The 24198-nt window shown below is 41.2% G+C and overlaps 1 protein-coding gene across 1 annotated transcript; it reads right to left on the bottom strand.

Annotated features, from left to right (window-relative positions):
* Positions 1–4282: 4282 nt before the first annotated feature.
* On the bottom strand, positions 4283–17188 carry Pngl (N-glycanase Pngl). The gene is made up of 11 exons (XM_080284646.1): positions 17105–17188; positions 16691–16825; positions 16068–16220; positions 15285–15473; positions 14675–14845; positions 14319–14449; positions 10258–10485; positions 9668–9816; positions 9032–9310; positions 8702–8860; positions 4283–8355 (listed from the first exon to the last, which is right to left on the bottom strand). The coding sequence occupies exons 1-11, from the start codon at positions 17186–17188 to the stop codon at positions 8180–8182; spliced, it is 1854 nt and encodes a 617-aa protein (XP_080140772.1). The 3' UTR covers positions 4283–8179.
* Between the last annotated feature and the right edge of the window lie 7010 nt (positions 17189–24198).

Genomic DNA, 24198 nt, shown 5'->3' with positions numbered 1-24198 from the left:
TAGGCCAGGAATGCTGTGTGTAAATAGGGAGTGAAAAATCCAAGTTCCCGGGGTAAACAGAGCATCACCAACCACCAACACTAGCAACAGGCATGATATATTACCTCCTCTGCTGTTGCTTTAGACCTCTCTCATGTAGGACTGACATTTAGGCGATTTCAGAGAGAGAGAGAGAGAGAATTTCATTTAGCAAGTTATTTAGGAATCTTTGCCAAATTTAACCAAACTATCTTTTCATCTATATCCAGACGCCCTAACGAGGTGGTCTGCTAGACTGACTACCGCAGACTTGCTACTTGTCAAATATTTTAATGCTGTTCTCAAAATGCCTCCATAAAATCAACCGTCTCTTAAAATTTAAAAATGAAAACCGACAAAGTGCTCTAGCGTGCACCGGGTGAACTAGGACACATTAACCCCATGCCAGGTCAATGAGCACGATGACACGATTTTATAAGAACAAAGAATCAGAGCATGGCCAGGGTACACCAGGGCATGTGTGACGCAGGCTAGGTATACCCCTTCACCTCGATGATGCGTTTTGGGACGGGGAAGCAAGAGCCGCTGTTCGTCTCTAACATTTTTCGGAACCAAGACGCTTCACTCCACTTTAGCGAAGTTGTTTGATTGAAAATTTGTAAAACTCCTCCACTGTACTAACATTTTTCTTAATCCAGTCACCACGGAACAGGATTATATCAAGTGCCACCTTGCTTTACCTCTGCCCCTGACTTATCTGTCCCTCCCTCCCTCACCTTCTCCATCCCTACCTCTTCCAAGAAGCGAAAAGGATAACGGAGAAAATGGAGTATGACGATATTACACTAGGGTACATGTGGCTCATGCTGGTGTTTAACGAGGATAGGCATGACAGTTCTGGCAGGAGAATAATAATGATTAAGTCGCTTGCTCTCGTAACACACACACACACACACTAAGGTATAATTTGCTTCTCACCTTTTTTTCACAGAGAGGAAGATTATGAAGATCAGCGACAAAGGCGTTATCGAGTGTGTATATACCGGTATATATATATATATATATATATATTCAACTCATGGAGCCTCTAATTAATTTAATTTTGTTTAGGATTTTTTTTTTCTCGAACTGGAGGGGTTATATATAGCCATAATTAACCGCCTTCACAAATACACGTTCTTAAAATTAATAAAATCATCCGGTAGTATGATTAGTATCGGACTAAAATGAAAACTCAGATATTGTGAATAGGTTGACAGATACAATATATTGACCTGATTCACCTGATCCCTCCACGCTCGTGATAAAACTTTAAAATGAAAATATTATTAGTCAACGCACTCTCTGATACCACTCCAAATTCAATAAAAAGAAAAAAACCGTCACCATTGTCAATGGGTTAAAAAACAGAACATACTAACCTTGCATTATTTCCCTGAACCCCGGCTGCATCTACCTTAATATGAAAACGTAGTAGTGAACAACATTATTTTCTGACACCATTCCCAATTTGCACAGTTTGCAGAATCCCGGCTAAACCCACGATGCAGATAAGTGTAAGCAAAACACCTCCTTAAACGACGGAAATTCTTGTTCAGGGCAGACAGGTTAAAAAATAATTTTACTTAATTTTAAACCAGGTCGCATCAGGTCACATTCCTCTATTGTTGTGAAACTTGTAAAATCGAGGACGAAATTTTGAGACGTGTTAGCCTGATGTTTCGCCATTACAGTATCTAACATTCCTGTGTTGAAACTTTATGTTTCTTTGCCTATGTATGATGCTGTCTCTCGCACTTTCCTGCAGTGGCTAACATAACCTGAAAAAAATGCTGACCTGTTTCTCTGCCCATAGATAATTCTCAAATATGCGTCAGAGGAGTGACTAACATCCCCTAAGTGTGAAGTACAAGCAGTGGAATAACAGAACTTTAGTTACTGACAGTACATTAGGCCAGAAACCCAGTGGAATTGTGTACAGTTGTTTATCTTAGGAAATTCTTGGGTCGCTTATATAATTTTTTAGTGTGACAATGTAGAGGGTGGGAGTGTCATTTTTTGCATGCTTATGGAGCCAAGATTAGTGTCACCTTCCTTTACCCCTGCCCCTCTCTCCGTCCCTCCCGCATCTTCTCTGTCCCTCCCTCATCTTCCCTACCCCTCCCTCCCTCACCTTCTCTGCCCCTCCTCTCTCCCTCAACTTGCCAACACCTCCATCCATCACCTTCCCTACTCATCCATCCATAACCTTCACTGTCCTTCCTTCACCATCCCTACTCCTCCCTCATCTTCCCAATCTCTCTCTCACCTCCCTTTTTCACTTTCTTTATTCCTCCCTCCCTCACCTTCCCTGCCCCTCCCTCCTTCCCTCGCCTCCTCACCTTCCCTCTCCCTAACTCCCTTACCTTCCTTATCCCTCCGCCCCATCATTTTCCCTATCCCTTCCTCCTCCCCCCTCCTTCACTCTCCTTGCTCTCTCACCTTCCCTCTCCCTTCTCTCTTTCACCTTCCCTCCCTCCCTCCCTTTCTCTGCCCCTTTCCTTTACCTTCCCTACCTCCCTCCCTTAACTTCCCTTCTCTCCTACACTCTCCCTGTCCTCTCACCTTCCCTGTCCTTCCCTCTCTCATCATCCCTGTCCCTCCCTCACTCCCTTTCATCATCTCTGTTGCTCCCTTCTTCCCTCCTTCACCATATCTGTCCCTCCCTCCATCTCACAGTTCAAATGACCAACACAAAACCATGCTTCATAAATCTTGTGGGATAATGACCATTCCACAACTGCCAATTAACAAACAGGATGCAACCCTTGTCACATGCACTTCCATACATTTTTCAATTAATCCATTTCTTTGTCATCTATTCTCTTGCTTTCTCAACTCTCATACTTTGCTTTGCCGCATACATATAAACATTCTTAGCCTTCCACATCTACCAAGCATCAAACTCACTCAAACATACCCTTTACACCGTCCTATTCATGTCTGTTCTCTCTATGTGACCATACAATTTAACCTCCAATGATGATACTGATTTCTATTGTCTACATCCTTCATGAATATCTATACTTCTTAACTTATCCAACCTACTCAATTCACATACACTTCTCACCGGTCAGTTTCTACTACTCTCTCCCTTGATATTTCATCCTGTTGTACTAGTCTCTGTAAAGTGGCCACACTCATATATAGTTCTCTTGTAGTCTCTAAACTCAGTCCACTATTCTTTATCAAGCCCTTAAAGGCACTAGCCAAATGACTCCCTTCAGCTACTCTGCCTTCCGCTTCTGTTATGCTTTTTTCCCTTTTTCTGTCACAGCATAATGGTACTTCAACTCATCCACTAACTGAAGTCTCTATGCATTCCCCAACACATCACACAATCAATTACTTTCTCAACAAGCATCACTTTACTCTTTTCTGCATTTACACTCAGATCTCACCACTCAGATATTCACAAAACTTGACCAAAGAAGCTAGTGACTATTACCAGCAACACTGAATGATGAGGTATAAAATATTTCAAATAGGATGTAGGTGATTTAAATACTGTATATGAAAAAAAATACTGCACTACCTGCACCTACTTTAAATGTATGCTACAGCTTAGATTTGAGTACTACTCAAGGGACACACACAGATTATGAAATGAATGCTCTAACACTGAGCGACCAAGGCTCCATCATTGGCTAGTAAGTGTCAATACCTATCTGTTTTATTCCTAAATACACAGGAATACTTGTAAGAGAACCTCACCTTGGACTATGATTCTGTAATTTCCTGCCTGAAGTCTCTGCCTACGTGTGAATGGTTATGAAGTAGGTTAGGTACTAAGTCTGCAGCCACACTTCACTCTCACTTTCATGGTAAGCAGAACCTCCCAGGTTGGTGGCAGTTGTCCACCTAGAGTGATAATAGCATTTAATTCATCAGTAATTTAACAACACAAAAAATCAAAATGAAAATCCATCTATCCAATCTCCATAATGTTTATCTTGGTGTTTTCTATTACATGAACTTATCAGTACTTTGCTGCTCATATATGTTTGCAAATCAGTTTAATTATTTCATATTACTTTTTGATGATTTAATGTGATGTCTATGACATCACCAAAAGGCAGTTCATACCATATATTAAAAAACAAAAGTTTGTTGGAGTTACCTATTATAATATACTGTACTCTACAATGATTTAAGATTTTTCCCACGGCCCTAACCATATGCAATACATTCTTTTTTTCATACTTCCAAGAAAAAAACCAAGATGGACAAATGTGAAGGTATACATGCAAAGAATATGCAAAAAGAAAAACACGTCTCAAAATATATTAAAGTATATCTGAACATACAGTAAACAGTACATTAGGACTCATTCAAAGAGTTCATCAAGCAGCTACTAAGAGTAATGTTATTGAATTTCTATCCTTAATATACACTTCACATTTTAGTTAACTAGCACCAAATTTTCTGGCACATAAAAAACTTTGTTACAAATGACACAACCTGATTTTATGAAGTCTGACCAAACATCTAGGCTTAACCTTTTAAATCCAGTGATGTATTTTTAATCCTCTTCTGCCTTCAGATTGTACTCAGCTTAGGGAAAGAAATCATCTGTGAGTGGGTTAATGGAGATTTGTTTCTAATCCCGTCACTACAAATGGTTTCTTCAAAGTTAATAAAATCACCTGAAGGAGGTGGGAATAAATCAAAAATATGTCACTTGACTGAAAGGATAAACATCTGTTCATAAATACAGTGCAAACTCTTACATTTGAAACGTTTGGTTCCAAAGGCTTTATGGAAAATGGTATGTATTGGAAAGTGGAATCATAATGAAAACTAAGAGAAAATCAAGTACAGAGAATAAACAATCTAAAGTACAATGAACAGTAAATAAAATGAAGTACTGGCATTAGTAATTTATCATCTGTTCTTAAGCATGTCTACATAAGAACTTTGTCTTCAAACATGGACTGAATGTGTGAGGACAGACCATAATTCAACAATGCACTACAGCATGACAAACATTTTGGAAAGTGGAGGTTTTTGGAAATCGGATGTTCAGATTTGGGAGTTTGTACTGTACCTACAAACTTCTAGCTACATATCCACTACAAATCTGTCTATTTTCCAGTCTTTTATTTCCTTATCAGGAGTGTAGGGGCCCAAGCCTAAGCTACACAGTCTGGATAGGCAACTATGATCAGCTGCATGCCTCTGAGTGGCATTATGTAAGCATTAACCACTCCTTGGATGTACAGTACATTCTTATGGGCCATATCTAGTTGGAACACCTTCTCCCACTAGTCCACTAGGCATCCATTTGGCCATACACTCACCATCCAGTGTTGTACTGTAAATGGTCAACTACCGGTTGCACTACATCAAGTATGTGACTTGTCATATAGTTCTCTTTTAGATTCACAGTGCTACAATGCCAATATTCTGTGAAAAGGACTGATACCTGGAAGGGAAAACAGCAATCCATTTCTGCCACTTGCATCAAGTTGCTTACTTGTACTACACTATCTGCTATGCTGAGCTGTAACAAGAGATAAACAATAAGATTATGGTACAAGTCATGAAAAAATGTAATGGAGAGGATGCAGAGCCATAGGAGAGTACTTCTTATTCTGTCACTGAGCCAAGGGAAATAAGCTGCAAAATGACAAAAATCTCTGCCAAGTTAACCCTCTCATAGTCAGGAAAAGTCCAATATATTTTGCTTCATGCCAAATGATTTTATTTACCTGAGTGTTAGTCACAGGAACCTGAGAGAGTTAACATTGTCATCAATAACTTTCTCATGGTAGGAACAATTGTAGTAGGCTAGTCAAGCAAATGCCAGATGGTAATATTCACCTGAGAATGAGTTATAAGAACCTGGGAGAGTTATAGTTGAAAAACTATTGCTTGACCTAAAAATTTCACTGAACTACAGTACTGTATTGTACAGCTAAGTACTTAAATCTGACTGAACACATCTGTCATAGTGCACCACCATAGTAACATAAGTACAATCCAAAATATATATATTTTTTTGTACATGTTGCCATATAACTTTATGGCTGGCTGGCAGTGCATGCTGTCATTTCATTATGCCATATCATTTGCCTAAATCACCATCATTCTGACCTTTCTTCTCATATAAGGATGAGGTGAAGTAGGGTCTAGAAACAATGCAAAAATAAGAATACTGTCAACAGCATGCCCAGTGATATGGGCCACACAATCATTTAAGCTCCTACAATCCTGGCTCTACTTCACAAGCCTAACCTGTACATATTTTTGGTACACTTTTCTTTACAGATGTACTTCAAATTTGAAAATATCCTACATTTCTGAAGTTAATACAGTGTACTCTCAACCAATGTTCAGTATCATCATACTGTACAACTAACACTCCATTAATAAATATACTTGTATGCATACGCTTCACAAATTCAGCATCACATCTGACATAACAGTCAAACCGAAATACTATAATCACACCAAAGGAAGTCATTATTAAAAACAATTCAATACAAGATAGGCTTTTAAGAAAACTATTTACATATTCAGCATCACACCTGATATAACAAAGTCAAACTGAAATGCTGGAAACATATCAAAGTCATTACTGTAAATGATTTAATACAAGATGGCTGAAATATTCATGCATACACAAGGTCATTGCCATATATCAGGGAAGATTTCCATATGGCCACTTTTTTTTTATTTTTTATACAACTGTTATTTTAATTTATGAAAAACTGGTGAGTCACTTTTACAGACAGCAATGGAACTTAAAAGGCAATGTTTATTTATTTATTTCTTTTCAATGTACAATGAATTTAACTGAAAAAAATAAAAATAAAAACATAGTGGTACATAAGGAGTCTCACTGAAATGTGTGAGAAACTTCTGGAGGCTAATTCTGAGTTAAAAAAAGAAAAAAAATGCTGTAACAACATGCGTTTAATTCTCAACTGTTAAGAAACTATGATTGCGAGTGAACTTATGGGTGAATCATGAGGGAAACCACTATCATCCATATGGTCATCAGTAACCACAGTTCCATAATGGCTGAGAACTCGACCAATTTATTACTGTACTCAAAATCAGCCCAGAAATAGCCATCTGAATTTTCCCACACGTTCTCTAGTACACCCTATATAACTAGAGCTTACTGCACTTCGAAACTGTTGCATTAAATTACCTAAAAACCACATTTAAACCAAAACTGTCTCCTACATATTATTACTAATATCTGAATTCCAAGTTTAACTGAAGCCTATATAATAACAAATCTCTTAAAACAACCCTACATTGTACTTTTAATATTCACTTTGAACAACATTAACAGTCTTATTCAGTGTTAATGTTTCTTGATCAATTTAATCCAATGACAGTGTTTTTCTCTTGCTATCTCCAGATGCCTCCAATCGGCTCAGGTGAGACTTTTTGAACTGAAGGGGTAAGATATAGCCTTCAATAACCCATTCAGTATCACAAAAATTCTCATACGCTGAATAAAATCACATGCAGACAGTAGGAATTAAAAAAAAAAATTATCTGACTGCAAAAGGTAATTATGCCATAAAATCATACTACAAACATAACTTCAATAAACATCATAACACCTAATCACTGGGCATTTTTAACTATGACTAGAATCTGAGATGCCACACTTATCTTTTGACAATCCACACACGGGTTTAACGCTTGAACCCCGGTAACGTATTGTACTGATTTAATCTCGCTACCTCAGGTGATTTTATTCACCTTGAGAGTGAGACCTCTTGAAGCTGCTGTTGCTGTTGCTTAACCCTGCTCTGCCTGGCTGAGGAGTTTCCTTTCAGTTGAGTAAAAATATCTGGCTGTATCAAAATTAAATATAAAGGACAAAATGGTAACATCCAGTCCCATGTTGCTGTACTGTTTCTGAGGTGTACGAGACCCAGGCTAGGCAACCTTTATCCAGAATTATTAACCCTCTGAATCTGGCAGACATCCATTTTAGTTTTATACTGTTCCTGCCAGAACATTATATAAACTTCAAAAAAAAAAAACTCTCATATTCCAAGGTGTTAACTAAGGCAATATTTGACCCTTCTGCTTCAAAACCTCTATCCTGTGCTGAAGAAGAGTGTCAAAAGATAGGAAGATATAAAAAGAAAAATATATTACTGTACTGAGTGGGTTAAGGGGTCAGTATCCATCACTCAAACTTAATGTGTATGAGGAAGGGGAACTGGTCGGTGAGGTGGTCTGACTGGCGGAAGAGTTGTGCATGTTGCCAAGCTACGTTACCCTGACCCTTAGTGAGCACCACGCTCACTTCCAACTTCCTTACTGCGTCACTCACATCACCTCCACTCACCTCCAACACGCCTCCTAGAATTCACAGGAACATTTTATATAGTCTCCAATTGCCTTTAAAATGCCTCCTAGTTTTCTGAGACCATAGGCTGGCAGCTATAAAGAGAAAGCCTTCATTTAGCATGAAACTACACTTCTTTTCTTTCTGTGCTATGAAAATATTTCATTTTGTCATCAGCTTGTTGTTGCTGTCCTATGGCATCACTATCACTACCATTATCTTCACCTATGGTGTCTTTCTTCCTCCTGAGAACCCAAATGGGGAATGCACAACAGAAATATTACTGGACTACTTCATTACTGTAATGTATTTTATTAAAACACAGAGAATAGGTTAAAACGGAATAACTGATAGCCTTACCTTTCGGACCAATGATACACCTGTCACCAACGCACACCTGCCATGCCACACAACCGTCTTCATATGTGGTGTGTTGAAGTACAACCAACACGGACTTCATCTTGAGCTGTGTGTCTGACCAGTCCACACACCACTCCACCTCACCTTCACTGCTACCCTCTAGACAAATACATTACATACCAGTATTAAAATACATCATCATTATCATGAAAAAGCTTTGATATTTAGAAACAAATGACCCACTTACAACAAATAACTTGTACTGTTCATCTCTGACAGAAACTATGGTATGTTGTCTAGCTCAAAAACAGAAGTTAAAGAGCTCCTGACCTGTTCTGGCAAGGTAAACAGTCTTCCAATCAGATTCATGCTTCCTAAACACACCACTGGCAGACACAACTCCAGCCTGCCAACCCTGCATGACCTGGTCTCCTGATGACACCCTGACGTACTGGTCCCGGGCTGTGGAGTATTTCACCATGAACTCCCGCTTCGTCTGCTCCTCCTGTGTGAGCCGGAAAGTGTGGCTAGAGGAAGGTTCAACTGTCTGGGTCTCACCTCGGGCCAAACGCCAAGCCAGGGAACCAGATGAACGACCCTCATTCTCAGCTAAAGGTGAGGGGGGAAAGAGAAAGTGAACTGAGTGTTGGGTGGCTGCAGTCACATGAGACAAGACAAAATAAGAAGCAAGATAAGGTGAAGTAAGATAAGACAAGAGGAGCCAAAATATGAAGTGAAGTGCGACATGATAGACAAGATAATATGACACGAGGTGAAACATAATGAGAAGTGAGGTGAGCTGAGTTGAAACTGAGATGCGACAAGGTAAGTGTGGTGGGGTGAGGTGAGATATTCCAATAACCCTACCCCTTGTATGCTTAAAAAAAAAAAAAAAAAAAAAAAAATGAATATAAAATACATAAAAGAGGGGCAACCTATATAGCAAAAAATTCCACACTCACTTACAGTTCTTGAGGGTTCTAGGTGGGGCAAAGAATCCTGCCACCTCAGTTACAAGTCTATGCTCTAAAAACTGTCGTTTTTCTGGTGTGAAGGTTGACTGGCGCTCCTTGTTCAGCTCCATCAGAGTCCTCACTAGCCACGCCTCACTACATCTAGAGAAAATGGGATATGGGGCTGTACATGGTGATCTGTATATTGTGCTTCACTCTTAGGCTACTATGACTCACTCAGCTGAATAAAACATAGCTGTATTTAGTCAATTTGGTCATTTCATATCTCTTCCTTAGCAATTTCTTGTGCAGAGGACACTTTAACACCCTCTTGCATGTTGCTGATGCAAACTATGCTGATACTGTATAAAAATGATATAAATATTGTAACTTACATGAGAATGTCAAGGTGTGGTATGCAAAATAAACTGTTATGGAATAGGTGTTACAAAGCCTTCTGTGGTCTTCTGTTCCAAACACAGTATGTCTCTAGTCTGGTGGTATAATGCACACAATTCACATCTGTTAATTTAATATCTCTCAGACTCCCATGACTCACTCTTGGCTGAAGAAATGTCTGATGGTATAGTAAACATGACTCACAATTTGCGTCTGCGTAGCACTTCCCGCTGTTTATTGGTGTACCTCCAGGTGACATCAACAACCTCATCCTTAGAGAATGCAAACACATAGGTCAATTTCTTGCCCCAGCCAGCTTCATATATCAGAGGTGTGTCCATCTTGCCCTCACAGCAATCCACGTGCACCCATCGCCGCTGAGACTGACTGTACACCTCTGTCCACACATGGTCAGTGAAGTCCAACACATACCTTGCAAGGAAATGTTAACCCAATCACCATCATTATCACCATCATCATCCTGACCTCTTTTCCCACCCAGGGATGAAGAGAGGTAGGTTCCAGAAAGAAAAGAAAGAGAAAAACAGAATAGAGAGAGAATTACCAGTAATATTAAATAGGTATCACTCTCATTCATTCAACATACAAACTTCTGAAATCCTGACTCCACCTCATAGGCATGGCATATTTTGGAGGTAATTTTCTTTATATATGCTCTGCACAATACTATCTATCTATCTATCTATTGCCAGACGCCTCAATCCCGTTTGGGGTGGCCACAAACAAATCGCCTCCAAGTCGCCCTTTCCTCCGCCATTTCACTCCCCTGCTCCCAACTCACACCCCCCTCTCTCATATACCTCTCCACCCCATCCCTCCATCTCATCCTCGGCCTCCCCCTCCCTCTTCCCCCCTCCACCTCACTCACATACACTCTCTTCGTCAGTCTTTCACCCTCCATCCTCTCCACATGGCCAAACCACCTCAGTGTGTTCCTCATAACGCTTCCTATCACATCCACATCCACACCACAACGCTCCTTTATATCCTCATTCGTCAGCCTGTCTCTCCACGTGACTCCACAGGCTCCTCTTAAATAACTCATTTCCACTGCTCTCACTCTTGACTTGTGTCCTTCCAACAACATCCAAGCTTCACTTCCGTACGTTAGAGTTGGTATCACAATACTGTCATGTAGTAACTTTTTCACTTCCATGCTCACTTCCCTGTTTCTTATCACTGCTTTCAAGGAACCAACAACCTTTCTTCCCTGCTGTACCCTTTCAAGCACTTCACCCTCCAAACCTCCATCCTTACTCATCACACTACCCAAGTACTTAACCCCTAAAACGCGGCTGTGTACAGTCGTTCCCCCCCGAGTTGCGGGGTTGTATCACTGTCTGAGTACCTGTAGGAAAATATTCGCCAAAAATCAGAGATTAACCCTAGAACATTATACTTGGTATGGCAGATAGTACTTACATTCAGCTTTCTCCAGAGACAGGTGTTGAGCCTTCGTGGACTACCCAAGGACTTGTGGAGACTTGCAAAGTTGGGTAACCAAATCTTCACTTTCACACCTCCAGCAACCCGGTTTCCCCTCTACCACAGCCTCATTCTGTCACAGTAAACTTTATACTACAACGTAAAGGTAGTTAGGAATCCGTATTTGTACAATAAGCACTGAAAATATGGCTAAAATCAACGGAGTGTACGGCCGACATGCACTGTGGCGGCGGTCTTCCCGTCACTCAACAAACATTTCCATTTTCACAGCTAAAAACATGTATACTACATTATTTTCAATCATATTACTTCCCAAAAGATCACCATGGCGTGCTTTTTATTCTGCCTTACGTCCGCCACTTTATTCTCGTTCCTGTCGGCCGCTTGCACTGACTGGGAAGAGCTAGAACTCGCCATAATCTCACTTTGACAGCCTGCAGTAAACTGACGCTAAACAGAGGCAAACCGTGAGAAAAAAAGCTAGTGTTACAACTGGGGAAACAAGCGTTTCCTAGTAGCATAAACTGCTTGTGAGAGGAGATCGCAGATTTACAGTTCTGAGTGCTCAGAGCGCTGCCATGTATCACAGCCAGGCTGGCCGGGCCGTGGTGGGGGGGGGGACGGGGGGAAAACGCGATATTTGGCAACAACTGAGGTCAGTAGTACAAAGGTAAAGTATGCTATAGTCGGACTCGCGCCCGTTTGCGGCTGTGGTATGGCCCGCACCTGTGTACAATGGTGCCACGTTTCCCGAACTTGCGATGTGAAACGGAAGCTATTTATGTACAAGGCATCACAAATTCGATAAATTCAGATGAATAAAACTTACACTTGTGTATTTTGATGGATGAATCAACAGTAATCTTATTATGCATAAAATATTTATACAGTAACACAGAAACATGGCATACATATTGTACAGTGTTGCTAAAAGAAATTGTAGTCACTTTTAATGTTTTTTAGCGTAGTTTTAGGGTGGGTAATAATATTACAGTTATGGATATAAGAGAATGAGCCTGAAAAAAGAAGAAATATGCCAATATCCAAAGTAAAAGAAATAATTCATATAATTCTTGTGAGTGGCAGCACTGACACATCCAGTCTGGCTTAAGATAAAGTACGTACCCCTCTGTAGACACAAGGATAGCTTGTACAGGTGTTGCTAGGGAAAAATGCTCACATTTACTGGCTTTTACTGTAATTTTAAGGGCGAGGAATAATCACATTTATAATCATAAGCTAATATGTAGGACAAAATAGTAGGCATATGCCAATACTGAAGTAAAAAAAACAAAAACATTATTCACTCGCGAGCGGCAACACTTCCACACCCAGTCGGTGGCCTTGACCTCAGGGGTGGTGTGGAGAGAGAGATGGAGGAAGGGGAAAGAGAATGAATGAATGAAAATCAATCATGGTACTGCAATAACGGGTCATCTGTCGCCGTATACAAAAAATGATAAATATCACTAAATACAACAAAACCAAAATAACAAATGAAAGCACAATTATAAACAACTTATAAAAGAATCAAAAGTACTCAGGGTGGCTCACATCTCCCGCCAGGAGAGAGAGAGAGAGAGATAACGGTATAGAAAACGTGGCAACACTGTACACAGGTGCGGGCCACACCACAGCCGCAAACGGGCGCGAGTCAGACTATAGTTGTAGCTAGAGGGTGGTGGTACTGATAGACAATACCAGCTGGAGCCTGCTTGCCCGCGGTTATTCAAAATTTACTAAAATTGCAAACGCGACGACCCGCTGTCCTGTCCTTGTGGCCGAGCGTCGCAAACGCGACGATCCGCGTTTTAGGGGTTAAACGTACTCACATTTTCCAATTCCTCACCATCCAACCTCGCTGTACATTCACTAACTTCACCTCTCTCAAATATAACGACATATTTTGTTTTATTCAGTCCCACCAACAGACAATCTATTCACCTTAGTATACCTAAGAAAAAATAATGTATTCATGCCTTAGTGAGACGTTCATATGATGAGAGAATAACAAAACAAACAGAAATCTATCCATCTATCTACCTACTGCCAGATGCCATAATCCCGTAAGGGGTGGCCATTTGACTTTGAGTTAGTTGTTTTACGGGGAGGGGCACTAACCCTCCACCAACCCACTTGTTGACACATAGGGAGCACGTATGGTTTGGTTATATGGTTACCACCCAGCGTTGTAAATGGTTTCCTGGCTTACAGGAAACCATTTGGCTTGTCACTCAATGTAAAGCCACCTGTAATGGAAAGAAAAGCAATAAGAAGTGACAAGAAAGATGGGAGAAATAGGAAGAGAGGAGGGCAGGCACAGAAAAAGAATGATAAAGGCTAAGGAAGGAGTAGGCAGCACTACAAAAGGCTACGGAAGGAGTAGGCAGCACTACATCAAGTGAGTGGATGATGGTCGCCACCACCTACCACAATAATGAGGTGAAATCATAACGACATAGCTACAGCATGGGATGTGATCAATATATTATATGGATGAGAGGAGATGTATCATAAAACAGAGTTACATGAAGGAATGAAATTAACTACAGGGACAAAACTACAGCAAAAACAACAAAAAACATAGTTGCTGGAACACTATGACCGATATAAGAGGATGAAGAAAAACCTGTACAGTATTAGGGTTGTGATATTCCCGATCAATTTCACAAACGAGCTTCATTCGTCACTGACTGATGCTGTTCCATATCACTTTCCTATATAAAAAATAGAACAAACCAAGAGTGTGGATGGAAAACATAACATACTAACAGTGGGGAGGCAGAAGAGAAGCATACCTAGCATCCATGCCTAGAGTGCGACACAGAAGCGTGAAGCAGTTGGCCCACTCCCCACATCGTCCTTTCCTTGTCTCTAGCAACTTCCCTGGATGGTTGTATCGAACAAAACTATCTGATGTCCCACAACCCTGTTGGAGAATGAATGATAAGGCATTCAATAACCTCTGGTTCATTGTAATCTAAATTATAAATTACTGTATGGTACTCATTAACTTACAGAAGGCACAGTACTGTTTTTCAATCATATATCCATTAGTGTGAAAGCTAGATTATTTCTCAGTATTCAAGTCATAAGAATGGCCCAGTTCCATCAGGTGAAAACAGAGTATAACTTGTACTACGTCAATACGGACCTTGCAAGAGTACCCCTCAACTCGACTCCCACCCCAGAGTAAGTGTTCTTGTGTAGGGGTAAGGCTTCCTGAAGCTGCCATCTTCTGTTGACACTTGGGACACATTGGGGCATCAAACCACTGAAAGAACTCACCCTTGAACCACGTCAACAACTCCCTCAACACACAGTCCTGGAAAGAACATGGGGTCATTTTCTTTTCTGTTAAGGGGGGTCTCTAGCACCTCTTCCTTGCCAGTTTGTTTGTGCATACAGCACATCACTATTGTCTTCTCTGTACGCAACCTGCACAGGCAATTAAAAGATATGAATATCAAAGGCAGCATTTAGAAGAGATGTGCATAATAATTCAATAACGAAGAGGTGCTAGAAATCCTTCTAAGTTCATGAGAACATGGTCCATGAACAAACAAATGCTCTTCATTTATAGGTTAGGATGTACAGTCCCATACAAAATTATCACTGCACTCTGGTCAAACAACCGTGAAACTCCGAGGTAATATTCTGACAAATATGATTGCCTTCCAATATTGCATTACTGGGTTTCAAAGGTTATTGCTCATTGTTTTATTATTAAATGAAGCAGGGCTGAAGAGGGGCTATACACTGACCTGAAAATCTAGTGGTGTCTCATCATCTTTGAGGTCTTTGTTAACAACAGCCATCATGTCACGTGCACGCTGGTGTAACCTCTGAATGGGCATGGGTTCCCTGGCCTTCTCCTGAAGTCCCGCACTCTCATACACCACCACATGACCAAGCGATGCCACCAGCCGCCCTCGTAGATCCGAGTCTCCCTCCTGCTCAAAGAACAACATACAGGCAATCCTCATTAAAAGACGCGTGATCTGAAATATTATGACTTAGTGAATACAGTTTTACTGAAAACTGGCTGCCAGTTTTAAAAGTACAGTGTAATACTGCAAAATGTGCCCATGACTAGTATGACAGATGGTCAGTTCAGTACACACTGTAGATGTTGTGCTTCAGAAGGTTACAGCACACCCTATTGGTCAAAAGGTGGTGTGTCTGATCCCACTCAACAGCAAATGGTTGACATCAGGAAGGGGACCTAGTCACAAAGAGCTACATGCTTCAACAAAGTCCACGAGTAGTACCTGCAACCCGAGGCTACTATGAATGTCACCCCAGCAGAGTGCAGCTGAAGTTGTCCTCCTCCTGCAGTCCAGGGGACAGGAAGTACAGAGGTATTTGTATAACCAAGCAGTGGAGCAGCTTGGTCATATCTGTGACACCACATGAGGGCATCACCCTCCAGCAACAATTGTTCTCTAAAAGCTCTATGGAGAACATCTTACCCCAACACCAAAAGAGAAGTGTATACCATATCATAAAAACTGAATCATCGCCATCATCATTACACAGAGCTGTACCTTAGACTGATGTGATGGAGATGCAGGGTGTGGTTTGGCTGTCCCCCTGGCCTCCTGTTGCTTGTTCCCTTGTTGAAGTCTCACCAGCTGGTCACGGTACATACGCAACTGCTCCAGGGGGTCATCTTTTGGTAACACCAGCTGGTCATCATCCTGTAGTGGTCCTATGTTGTTATCATCATCATCATCCTATCCCTGTTTCCCATTAATACAGCAAATGAGATGTGGGTATCAACAAGGAACAGGAATATGAAAGGACTAAAGTATGAGTACTGTGAATAGTGACAAGCGAAAGCAAGAATAAATAAATGCAATACACCATCAATGCCAAAGATAAAAGATTGTTGATATGACTTTGGGCCATATTCCAAGTAGCAGAGGTCACTTCATAGCACCTCTTCCTTAGTGATTTATTTTGCATATTAAACTTAAACACTCTCTTGTATGCCATTTATATAAATCTGATACAGACACAAGCTAGTTTGCAACAATACCCTACCAAAGGATACTGACGAGCCATATGCATCATAAAATGCTAAGGAAAAAGTGCTATGAAAAGTGGTACGAAATCTCCACGGCCACTTACAATACAGCCCTTGGTGTGTTCAACTGCAATGTCTTACCTCTTGGAAGCCCATAAGAAACAGAACTTCGAGGGCCCCTACAGCTGGCAAGAGGGTGCGTTCCACAGCCCTGCTGCTGAGGTTAACACTACGGTATTTTGGAGTGTCAGGTTCACGCAAGATGTTGTCTGCAATCTGGCATGCATGGAGTCAGCAACATCAAACATCAATTTTATAAAAACTTGCTTTCCTAACTCTTTCAACCTAATGATCGACTTTGTTGATTTATCTTCACTCAAACAGCTAAATTAAAAATAAGTTGAACAGGCTAATGAGGGCTGTATTTAACCCTTCCAGTTTAAAAAGTCTCTTCTACGAGAAAGAAAATCGTCTGGAGATGGTATGAATATAACAAGATAACCAAGCAAAATATGGGTACCTATAGACTAGTGGATTTTGTTTCAAATATAGTACCTTGATCAGAATATCAACTGCAGCTTCCATCACATCCGTGTCATTTTGTAGCAGAGATGCAACACAACTTGATATTTCGTCCATGGTCAAGTGTTAGCAAGTGTCACCAGAGTGGAAAGGTACACTGTCACGGTACTGTCAACTCTGACTCAGGAAAACAGCTGAGAGTCAAGGGAAAAAGTGTTTACACAAACTTTTGATCGGAGCTTGGCAACTGCGGCGCTATTCAACTCGGTTCAAGTAAAATGAAAACTCATTTTCGTTCCCATAATTTTATGTAGATGAACCAGCACTATTTTTAGAAGCAATATTAATTAATTACACATACAATGCATCATCATATCAGACAATGACTTTGTATAACAATTGTTTAATGAACAATCAGCCGAATATTTTTACAATCGAAAAAGGTTTAAGGAAAATTCTATATTTTGATAAGTGGGAAAAAAGGAAACTAAACACTTCAATCACGAAAAAGAAGCAAGGCTTGAGGGAATATTACTGACAAGGGTTGACTAGCAAATGTTATCATTATCATCCATTGACAATTATGGCTCAGTCACGATGTGAGCTACCGATGTTTCCTGTGCGCCAGTAGGAGGTTCTACAGTATCTCATATACATGACGTTAAAAGTTTTTCTTATAGGTCAGTACGTTATCAGCTGCACAGTGTAGATTTTGAATTATCTACAAGTTAACTCAATTTGGCTAGTAACTGAGTACCAATTTAAAAAGATAAAATTTTAGCAAGTTCTGCAGAGTGTGTTTTTGAGAACTAAACTTGGGTTACTGTTTAACTTCATATTAAAATATTATTACGAGATCTACTGTTTCTAAGGATTGCTTGTTAGAAGCAAAAAATTTATTCAGCAGGAGTTTCTAGAGAAAAGGGAACAGCCGACCGTGGGACTGTCCGAAATTTAGTAAAACCATGAAAGGATCGTCCACACCCGAGGTAGGACCGTAGGAGTTCTCGGACTACGAGAGTACGGGGACAGTGGCATGGGTCCTGGACAGTGGTACAATGCTAGCAGCCCGTGAATACCCCTCCGCAGTATACAAAGGTGAGTAATCCCTGGAATAGTTACATAGTTATAGCCTTCACTAATAGCTTTGCTAGCGGACTTTTTCCTGTCCTGAATAAAATCGTTTCGTAATAGACGATATCTAATCGCTATCCATATTTGTGCCATCAGGAACGTAAGAGGCCCAGTTTAGGCTACTCCACAGTGTAGAGTCTGTGGACTACTCTGACCTGACATTTAAGGCAAAGGTAACCAGTCTCGTTCTCCCCTGTGTGGCATAAGGTGAATATGCAAACAGGAAACGCCAGCCACTTTTCGGATGTAAATGCTTGAGCGCCTTAACCCACAAGGACACCACGCACCATTTGATCATGATTAACATCCATCTTAGAAAATAGTGTCCTAGTTGTTGTTGTTGTTGAAGCCTTCTCCCATCCAGGAGCTCGTCTTCTGACTGATGGTTGCTTTCTTGAGTGTTTTTTTTTTTTTCTAGCCCCCTTTTTTTCAGTTCCTTAATTTTGTTTGTTCCTCATACTGTTTTTTATTTGTTAAATTCATTCCTCATTTGAACAATTGTATCTTCTTTAAATGTTTTTTCTTACTTTTTCTGCTGCTAATTCTAATTTATTCTGTTTCCTAGGTTACATGAAACTACGTAACATACACTAGCTTCTCCTGAAGGCAGAACCGCACCATGCGAGCGGATGGTGTGCTCCCCCAGCTACGAACAAACAGCAAGGCTCAATTACAAAATTACGTCATTGAGTTCAGGTATGTGGTGATGTGTTGATTATATTCCTACTATCTTTAGGCGATTTTATTCAGCCTGGATGCTGACTTTTTGCACCGGAGGAGTTAGATATAGCCTTCATTAATTCCTTCACTACCAAGTAACATTAAGAAAGGTGAAATATATGCCACATAGCCTGTTAAAGCGAGTAAAGAAAATGTTAACCCACTTCAATCGAGTGACCTACAATATTTCTTCTATTCGTGCCACCTCCAGACGAATTTATTCAACTCCTCCAAAGCAAAGGGGTTAATGAAGGCTGTATCTAACCCCTCCAGCTCGAAAAGTCTCTCCTAAGCTGAATAAAATCGTCCGGAGAAAGAGATGCTGTGAAACCCTTAAGTACGGTTCAGAGAGGTTAATTTAATCTCTCTCTCTCTCTCTCTCTCTCTCCAGTATCTTGCCAGAGTTCCTTCCAAGTAGGTGTGCTTCCTCCTCCCTTCTCAAACTGTATTTGTGAAGCTCTCTCTCTCTCTCTCTCTCTCTCTCTCTCTCTCTCTCTCTCTCTCTCTCTCTCTCTCTCTCAAGCCCCCCAGTTTCTTGCCAGAGTTCCTCCTAAGAAGGTGTGCTTCCTCCTCCCTTCTCAAACCGTATTTTTGATGTTCTCTCTCTCTCTCTCTCTCTCTCTCTCTCTCTCTCTCTCTCTCTCTCTCTCTCTCTCTCTCTCTCGTTCTATCTAGCTATTTATGTCTGTTTATGTGTCCCTCTATCCATCCGTCCATGTATCTGTTTCAAGATATTTATCCATGTAGTGTATGTATCTATCATGTATGTTTGTATCTGTCTGTCTATCTATCTATGTATTTATATATCCACCTGTCTCTTCTATTATCTGTCTACCTGTCAATCTATCTGTCCATCTATTATCTCTGCCTGTCTATCTATCTGTCTATCTACCTGTCTATCTGTCTGACCTTTCTGCCTCACTGTTGACTGAGTTACGTAACATGGCGTGCGGTGTGGCCATTTAACAGGTATTTAAAACTCCACCCTTGTAATTAGAGGCTCGCTTGTAGACGTCCGCATGGCTCCGAGTGTCCTACCGCCCTTCCACCCCTAGCCTCAGTGGCATGGGTGGCTTCGTCGGACCTTCCTTTTAGCGAGTTATTTTGCATATTACACGTAGACACTGTACTTGTACCTAATTTATATCGTTTTCTTATCAACATGGTGTGCATACAATAAGAAACTAATAATGGACTCAGAGAACGCATACCTCCACGAACGCCTATATAATTTAAGACACAACTGTAATTCCGCTTTTTCTACCAGACGTATTTTTTTACGGTACGACATAGTCTAGTCTGTCCTATTAATAAATCTTGGAGATCGCATACATTCCCCTGAGCAAATCAGATCTATTATTTATTTCTACATCAAAATCCAATCAAATCTTCCTTGACCCACCGCCCATCTATCCACCAGATTTTACTGAAATCAGATAACTTCTTGAGATATTTATATACAAACAGATAGACACGGGATAATACATAACCTTCCCCAACTTCGTTAGCGGAGGCACCACGAGGATATTGAAGTGTAACGAGTAAAATTATTCACTGAGGAAGAGGTGTTACGAAATCTCCACAAGCGCTTATAGTACGAGCCTATAACCCATTCAGTCAGATGACGTAATTTTTTTTTATTCTTGTTTGCGTCAGACGATTTCATTCAGTTTGACAGATTTCTCGCAGTGAAGGGGTTGAGGATGGCAGGGCGGTGGAGAGGGATGCCTTCACGTGGTGGCACTGTATAACCAGGCGGCTCCACTGACACCTTCCCCATCTACTTCCCTGTCCCCCGAAAGGAGTATGGTTGACTGCGGAAGACGAGGAATTTCAGCCTGCAGTTTACCGGGTTCAGGTTCAGCTGTACTGTACTTGGGTTTGTAATTTCTGCTATATTCATTTTATTCCAAGCTGGCCAAACACTACCGTTGTAACACTAGAATACGATGCAAGTCACGAAGAAGTGCTACGGAAAAGCCCCCCTCTCCATTCAAAATCTCTCTCCGAAATTGAATAAAATCGTCCTGAAATGAAAAGAATGAAACTGAAAATGTGTAATTGAAGTAGAAGTAGCTGTAGTACCGGTAGTGGTAGTAGTAGTAGTAGTAGCAGTAATAGTAGTAGCAGTGGTGGTGGTAGTAGTAGTAGTAGTAGCAGTAATAGTAGTAGCAGTGGTGGTGGTAGTAGTAGTAGTAGTAGCAGTAATAGTAGTAGCAGTGGTGGTGGTAGTAGTAGTAGTAGTAGCTATAATATTCAGTAAACTAGAGGGGCCCCATACAGCCTTCACTCTTTCATTATAAGGTCTTTCATAACTAGAGTAAAACGGCCCAGAAGCATAAATAAATAAGTAAATAAGTAAATACATAAGTAGATGAATAAATAAGTAAATACTCATAAGTAGATAAATAAATAAGTAATAAAATCAGGGGAGAGGGGAAACCAGTCCTTCCAGCAATACCATGACACATTGAGGATAACCAGGAGTATTAGAAGTTCATCGAGGAAAGAGGAAACTGCCACATGGGATAGAACGATAGGCTCCGCCCTCCCGTCCTCTCTCTCTCTCTCTCTCTCTGGGTACATATTTTACAGCCCGTCCCCCACGAGGCCCACGTCACCTTTTCGACACCAGTACCCACCGTCAATATTGATTACAGTGTAAGAGTGTCATGGGGAAGACAAGTGTGAGGGGGAGATCGAAAAATTAGATACAGGGATGGGGTGAAGAGGTTGGAGAGGGACTGTGAGTTGGAGAAAGGGCAGTTTGATGGCGGAGGACAGGGTGGCATGGAAGCTACTCGGTATCTGGCTATAAACAGATAGATACAGATAGACAGATACTTCCTTGTCCCCATCTAGACTCGAACTCGGGTCCTGGCAAACAAGAGACCACCTTCCCTAACCACTTGGCCTGGTATTATATTGGCTGGTATTTTCTGGAGCTCTGTGGGTGTCATGGCCTGCCTGGTATCATTCCATCCCACCAAGTCTAATCTATCCTGGTGTGGTGTACAGATGGGTGGTGTGGTGGTGTGGCGGCAACGCGGTGTGGTGGTGGTGGTGGGTGTGGTGGTGGTGGTGATGGGTGTGGCGCTGTTCAATCGTATACCAGCAACACCACATTGGACAGGTGAGAGAAGGGAAAGGTGGAAGAATCTCTCTCTCTCTCTCTCTCTCTCTCTCTCTCTCTCTCGGCACATCATCTTAAACACAACAAAGGACGCCAAACACCTTCACATGCCACCACTTTGAATCCCAAGGTATTTTGATGATGATGACTAAGATGATGACGGTGATGATGAAAATGAAGATTAAGATGATGATTAAGATGATGATGATGATTAAGTTGATGAAGATGAGGATAAGGATGAAAATAATGATTAAGATGAGGAAGATGAAGGTGAAATTGAAGATAATGATAATGATGATGATGATTCTGTTTTTTTCTTCCATCTCGCAGGCAGTACCAAAGAGAATATAGAGGTAAATGATCAAGAAGGCTCGAACCAGCATCTCAAACTTGAATTTCCGGATACAAGAGGTAAACAAGAAACCCTAGAAGACAAACTGACGGGCCTACAACAGGATGACCCCTCCCTAGTAGATCATGTCAGAAAGAAGCTACTACTACCGCCATCTCAGCTACCCTACAACCTCACTTCTGGCTCAAACGTTAGGCATTTCTCACAGTTTGGGCAAAGCAAGTTCGCGGATGAAACGTTTTTGAGGGGAAAGGTGAGTTGGGTGATGCTGCGGATGATGCTAATGATGATGATGATGAGGGTGATGGTGATGATGATGATGATGGCGTGGGCAGTAAAGGATGAGGACATTCGTAGGCTCAAATGTACTGAAATGACAATGATTAGATGGACATGTAGTGCGTCCTTGAATGTGAGGCCTGGGGGGGCTAGGTTTACGACTGACGAATTGAGAGGAAGGATGGGAGTGGAGTGTATTGGTGTTGTAATAGGGAGGGGTAGATTGAGATGTTTTGGGCATGTGGAGAGATGGAGGATGACAATTGGTTGCTGAAAGTGAGAAGTGTGAACGTCGGGGGTAAGGCTGCAAGAGACAAACCGAAAAAGACCTGGAACGAGATCATAGAGTGTGATCTCAGGGTTAAGGGACTGAATAGGGAGGCTGTCAGAGATTGAGCAGCGTGGAGAGCAGCCATTAGGTGACCAAGGCTGACGCAGGCAAGGATGTTGGAGCCTTTAAAAACGATACCCACGACACGATACCGTTATATTTTAGCATTCTCTTAGCCTAACCTAACCTCTCCTAGCCTTATATAACCCAACCTAATCTATCCTAACCCAACTCCCCCACAGCGAGGAGGGTTCTTTGTGGAGGCGGGGGTCCTGGACGGAGAGGAGAAGAGCAACTCCCTCTTCTTCGAGCTACACAGGGGCTGGAGTGGCCTTCTGGTAGAGCCAGATCCTCGTCTCTTCGCCGCAATGGTCACCCGCCACCGCAAAGCCTATTCGGTACACGCTGCTTTGGCCTTCACCACCACTGCAGGATATTCTGACTTTAGGTGAGATGTTTGTGGGGTACTGACACATACAGTATACGTAAACACACACACACACACACACACACACACACACACACACACACACACACACACACACACACACACACACACACACACACACACACACACACACACACCTCTGCCCATAACTCACTGAATATGAAAAAAAAAAAAAAAAAATCTGATTCAGCTGAAACCACGACAATGATGAACACAACTCGAAGAAAGTGTGCAAAAGCTTCTATAGGGATGACACGACCACTACCATACAGTATAAGCTCATAAGTACAGCCAGAGGGGATTAGAAACAACTTCATTTACCTTTTTACTACAGGTCCGCCCGTAGCCAAAAAAAAAAAAAAAATGATAATGATACTAATAAATAAATAAAAATAAATAAAATAAAATATAAGAGCTGTGGCAAGAACAAAATACAGAGTGCTCAGTGCTCCCAGAACACAGCACCATCGCGTCCAAAATTTGACCTTAATATCTGGTCAATCTGCACCAAAATCAAATCATTTTTTCCCCCAATCCACACACAACATATGGGCCAATTTTAAGCCAAGTCAGATTAGAAATTGGTGAAATATTGTTATTAAAGATACACCCACAAAAACCGATTCGATCACAACAGAGAATCATTCATCGTCGTAAATAAACAACGCCTCGTACTGCACTAATTAAATACCTCGGACTGTCTTCACCCCCTTCCCTCTACCCTCGGTGC

The sequence above is a fragment of the Coenobita brevimanus genome, chromosome 102 (assembly GCF_032717465.1).
Source record: "Coenobita brevimanus isolate Jiangsu-jjx chromosome 102, ASM3271746v2, whole genome shotgun sequence".
Taxonomy (NCBI): domain Eukaryota; kingdom Metazoa; phylum Arthropoda; class Malacostraca; order Decapoda; family Coenobitidae; genus Coenobita; species Coenobita brevimanus.
This window is presented reverse-complemented; position numbering and strand designations above follow the sequence as displayed.

Bases quoted from the DNA above. Each gene is read 5' to 3' on its own strand.
- Pngl (XM_080284646.1), bottom strand. From the start codon at position 17,188: ATGGACGAAATATCAAGTTGTGTTGCATCTCTGCTACAAAATGACACG. The intron at 15,474-16,067 runs GTACAGCTCTGT...TTCTTTGAGCAG, and splicing joins CTCCATCACATCAGTCTAAG to GAGGGAGACTCGGATCTACG. The intron at 8,356-8,701 runs GTAAGGCTATCA...TGTGAATTCTAG, and splicing joins GTGTATCATTGGTCCGAAAG to GAGGCGTGTTGGAGGTGAGT.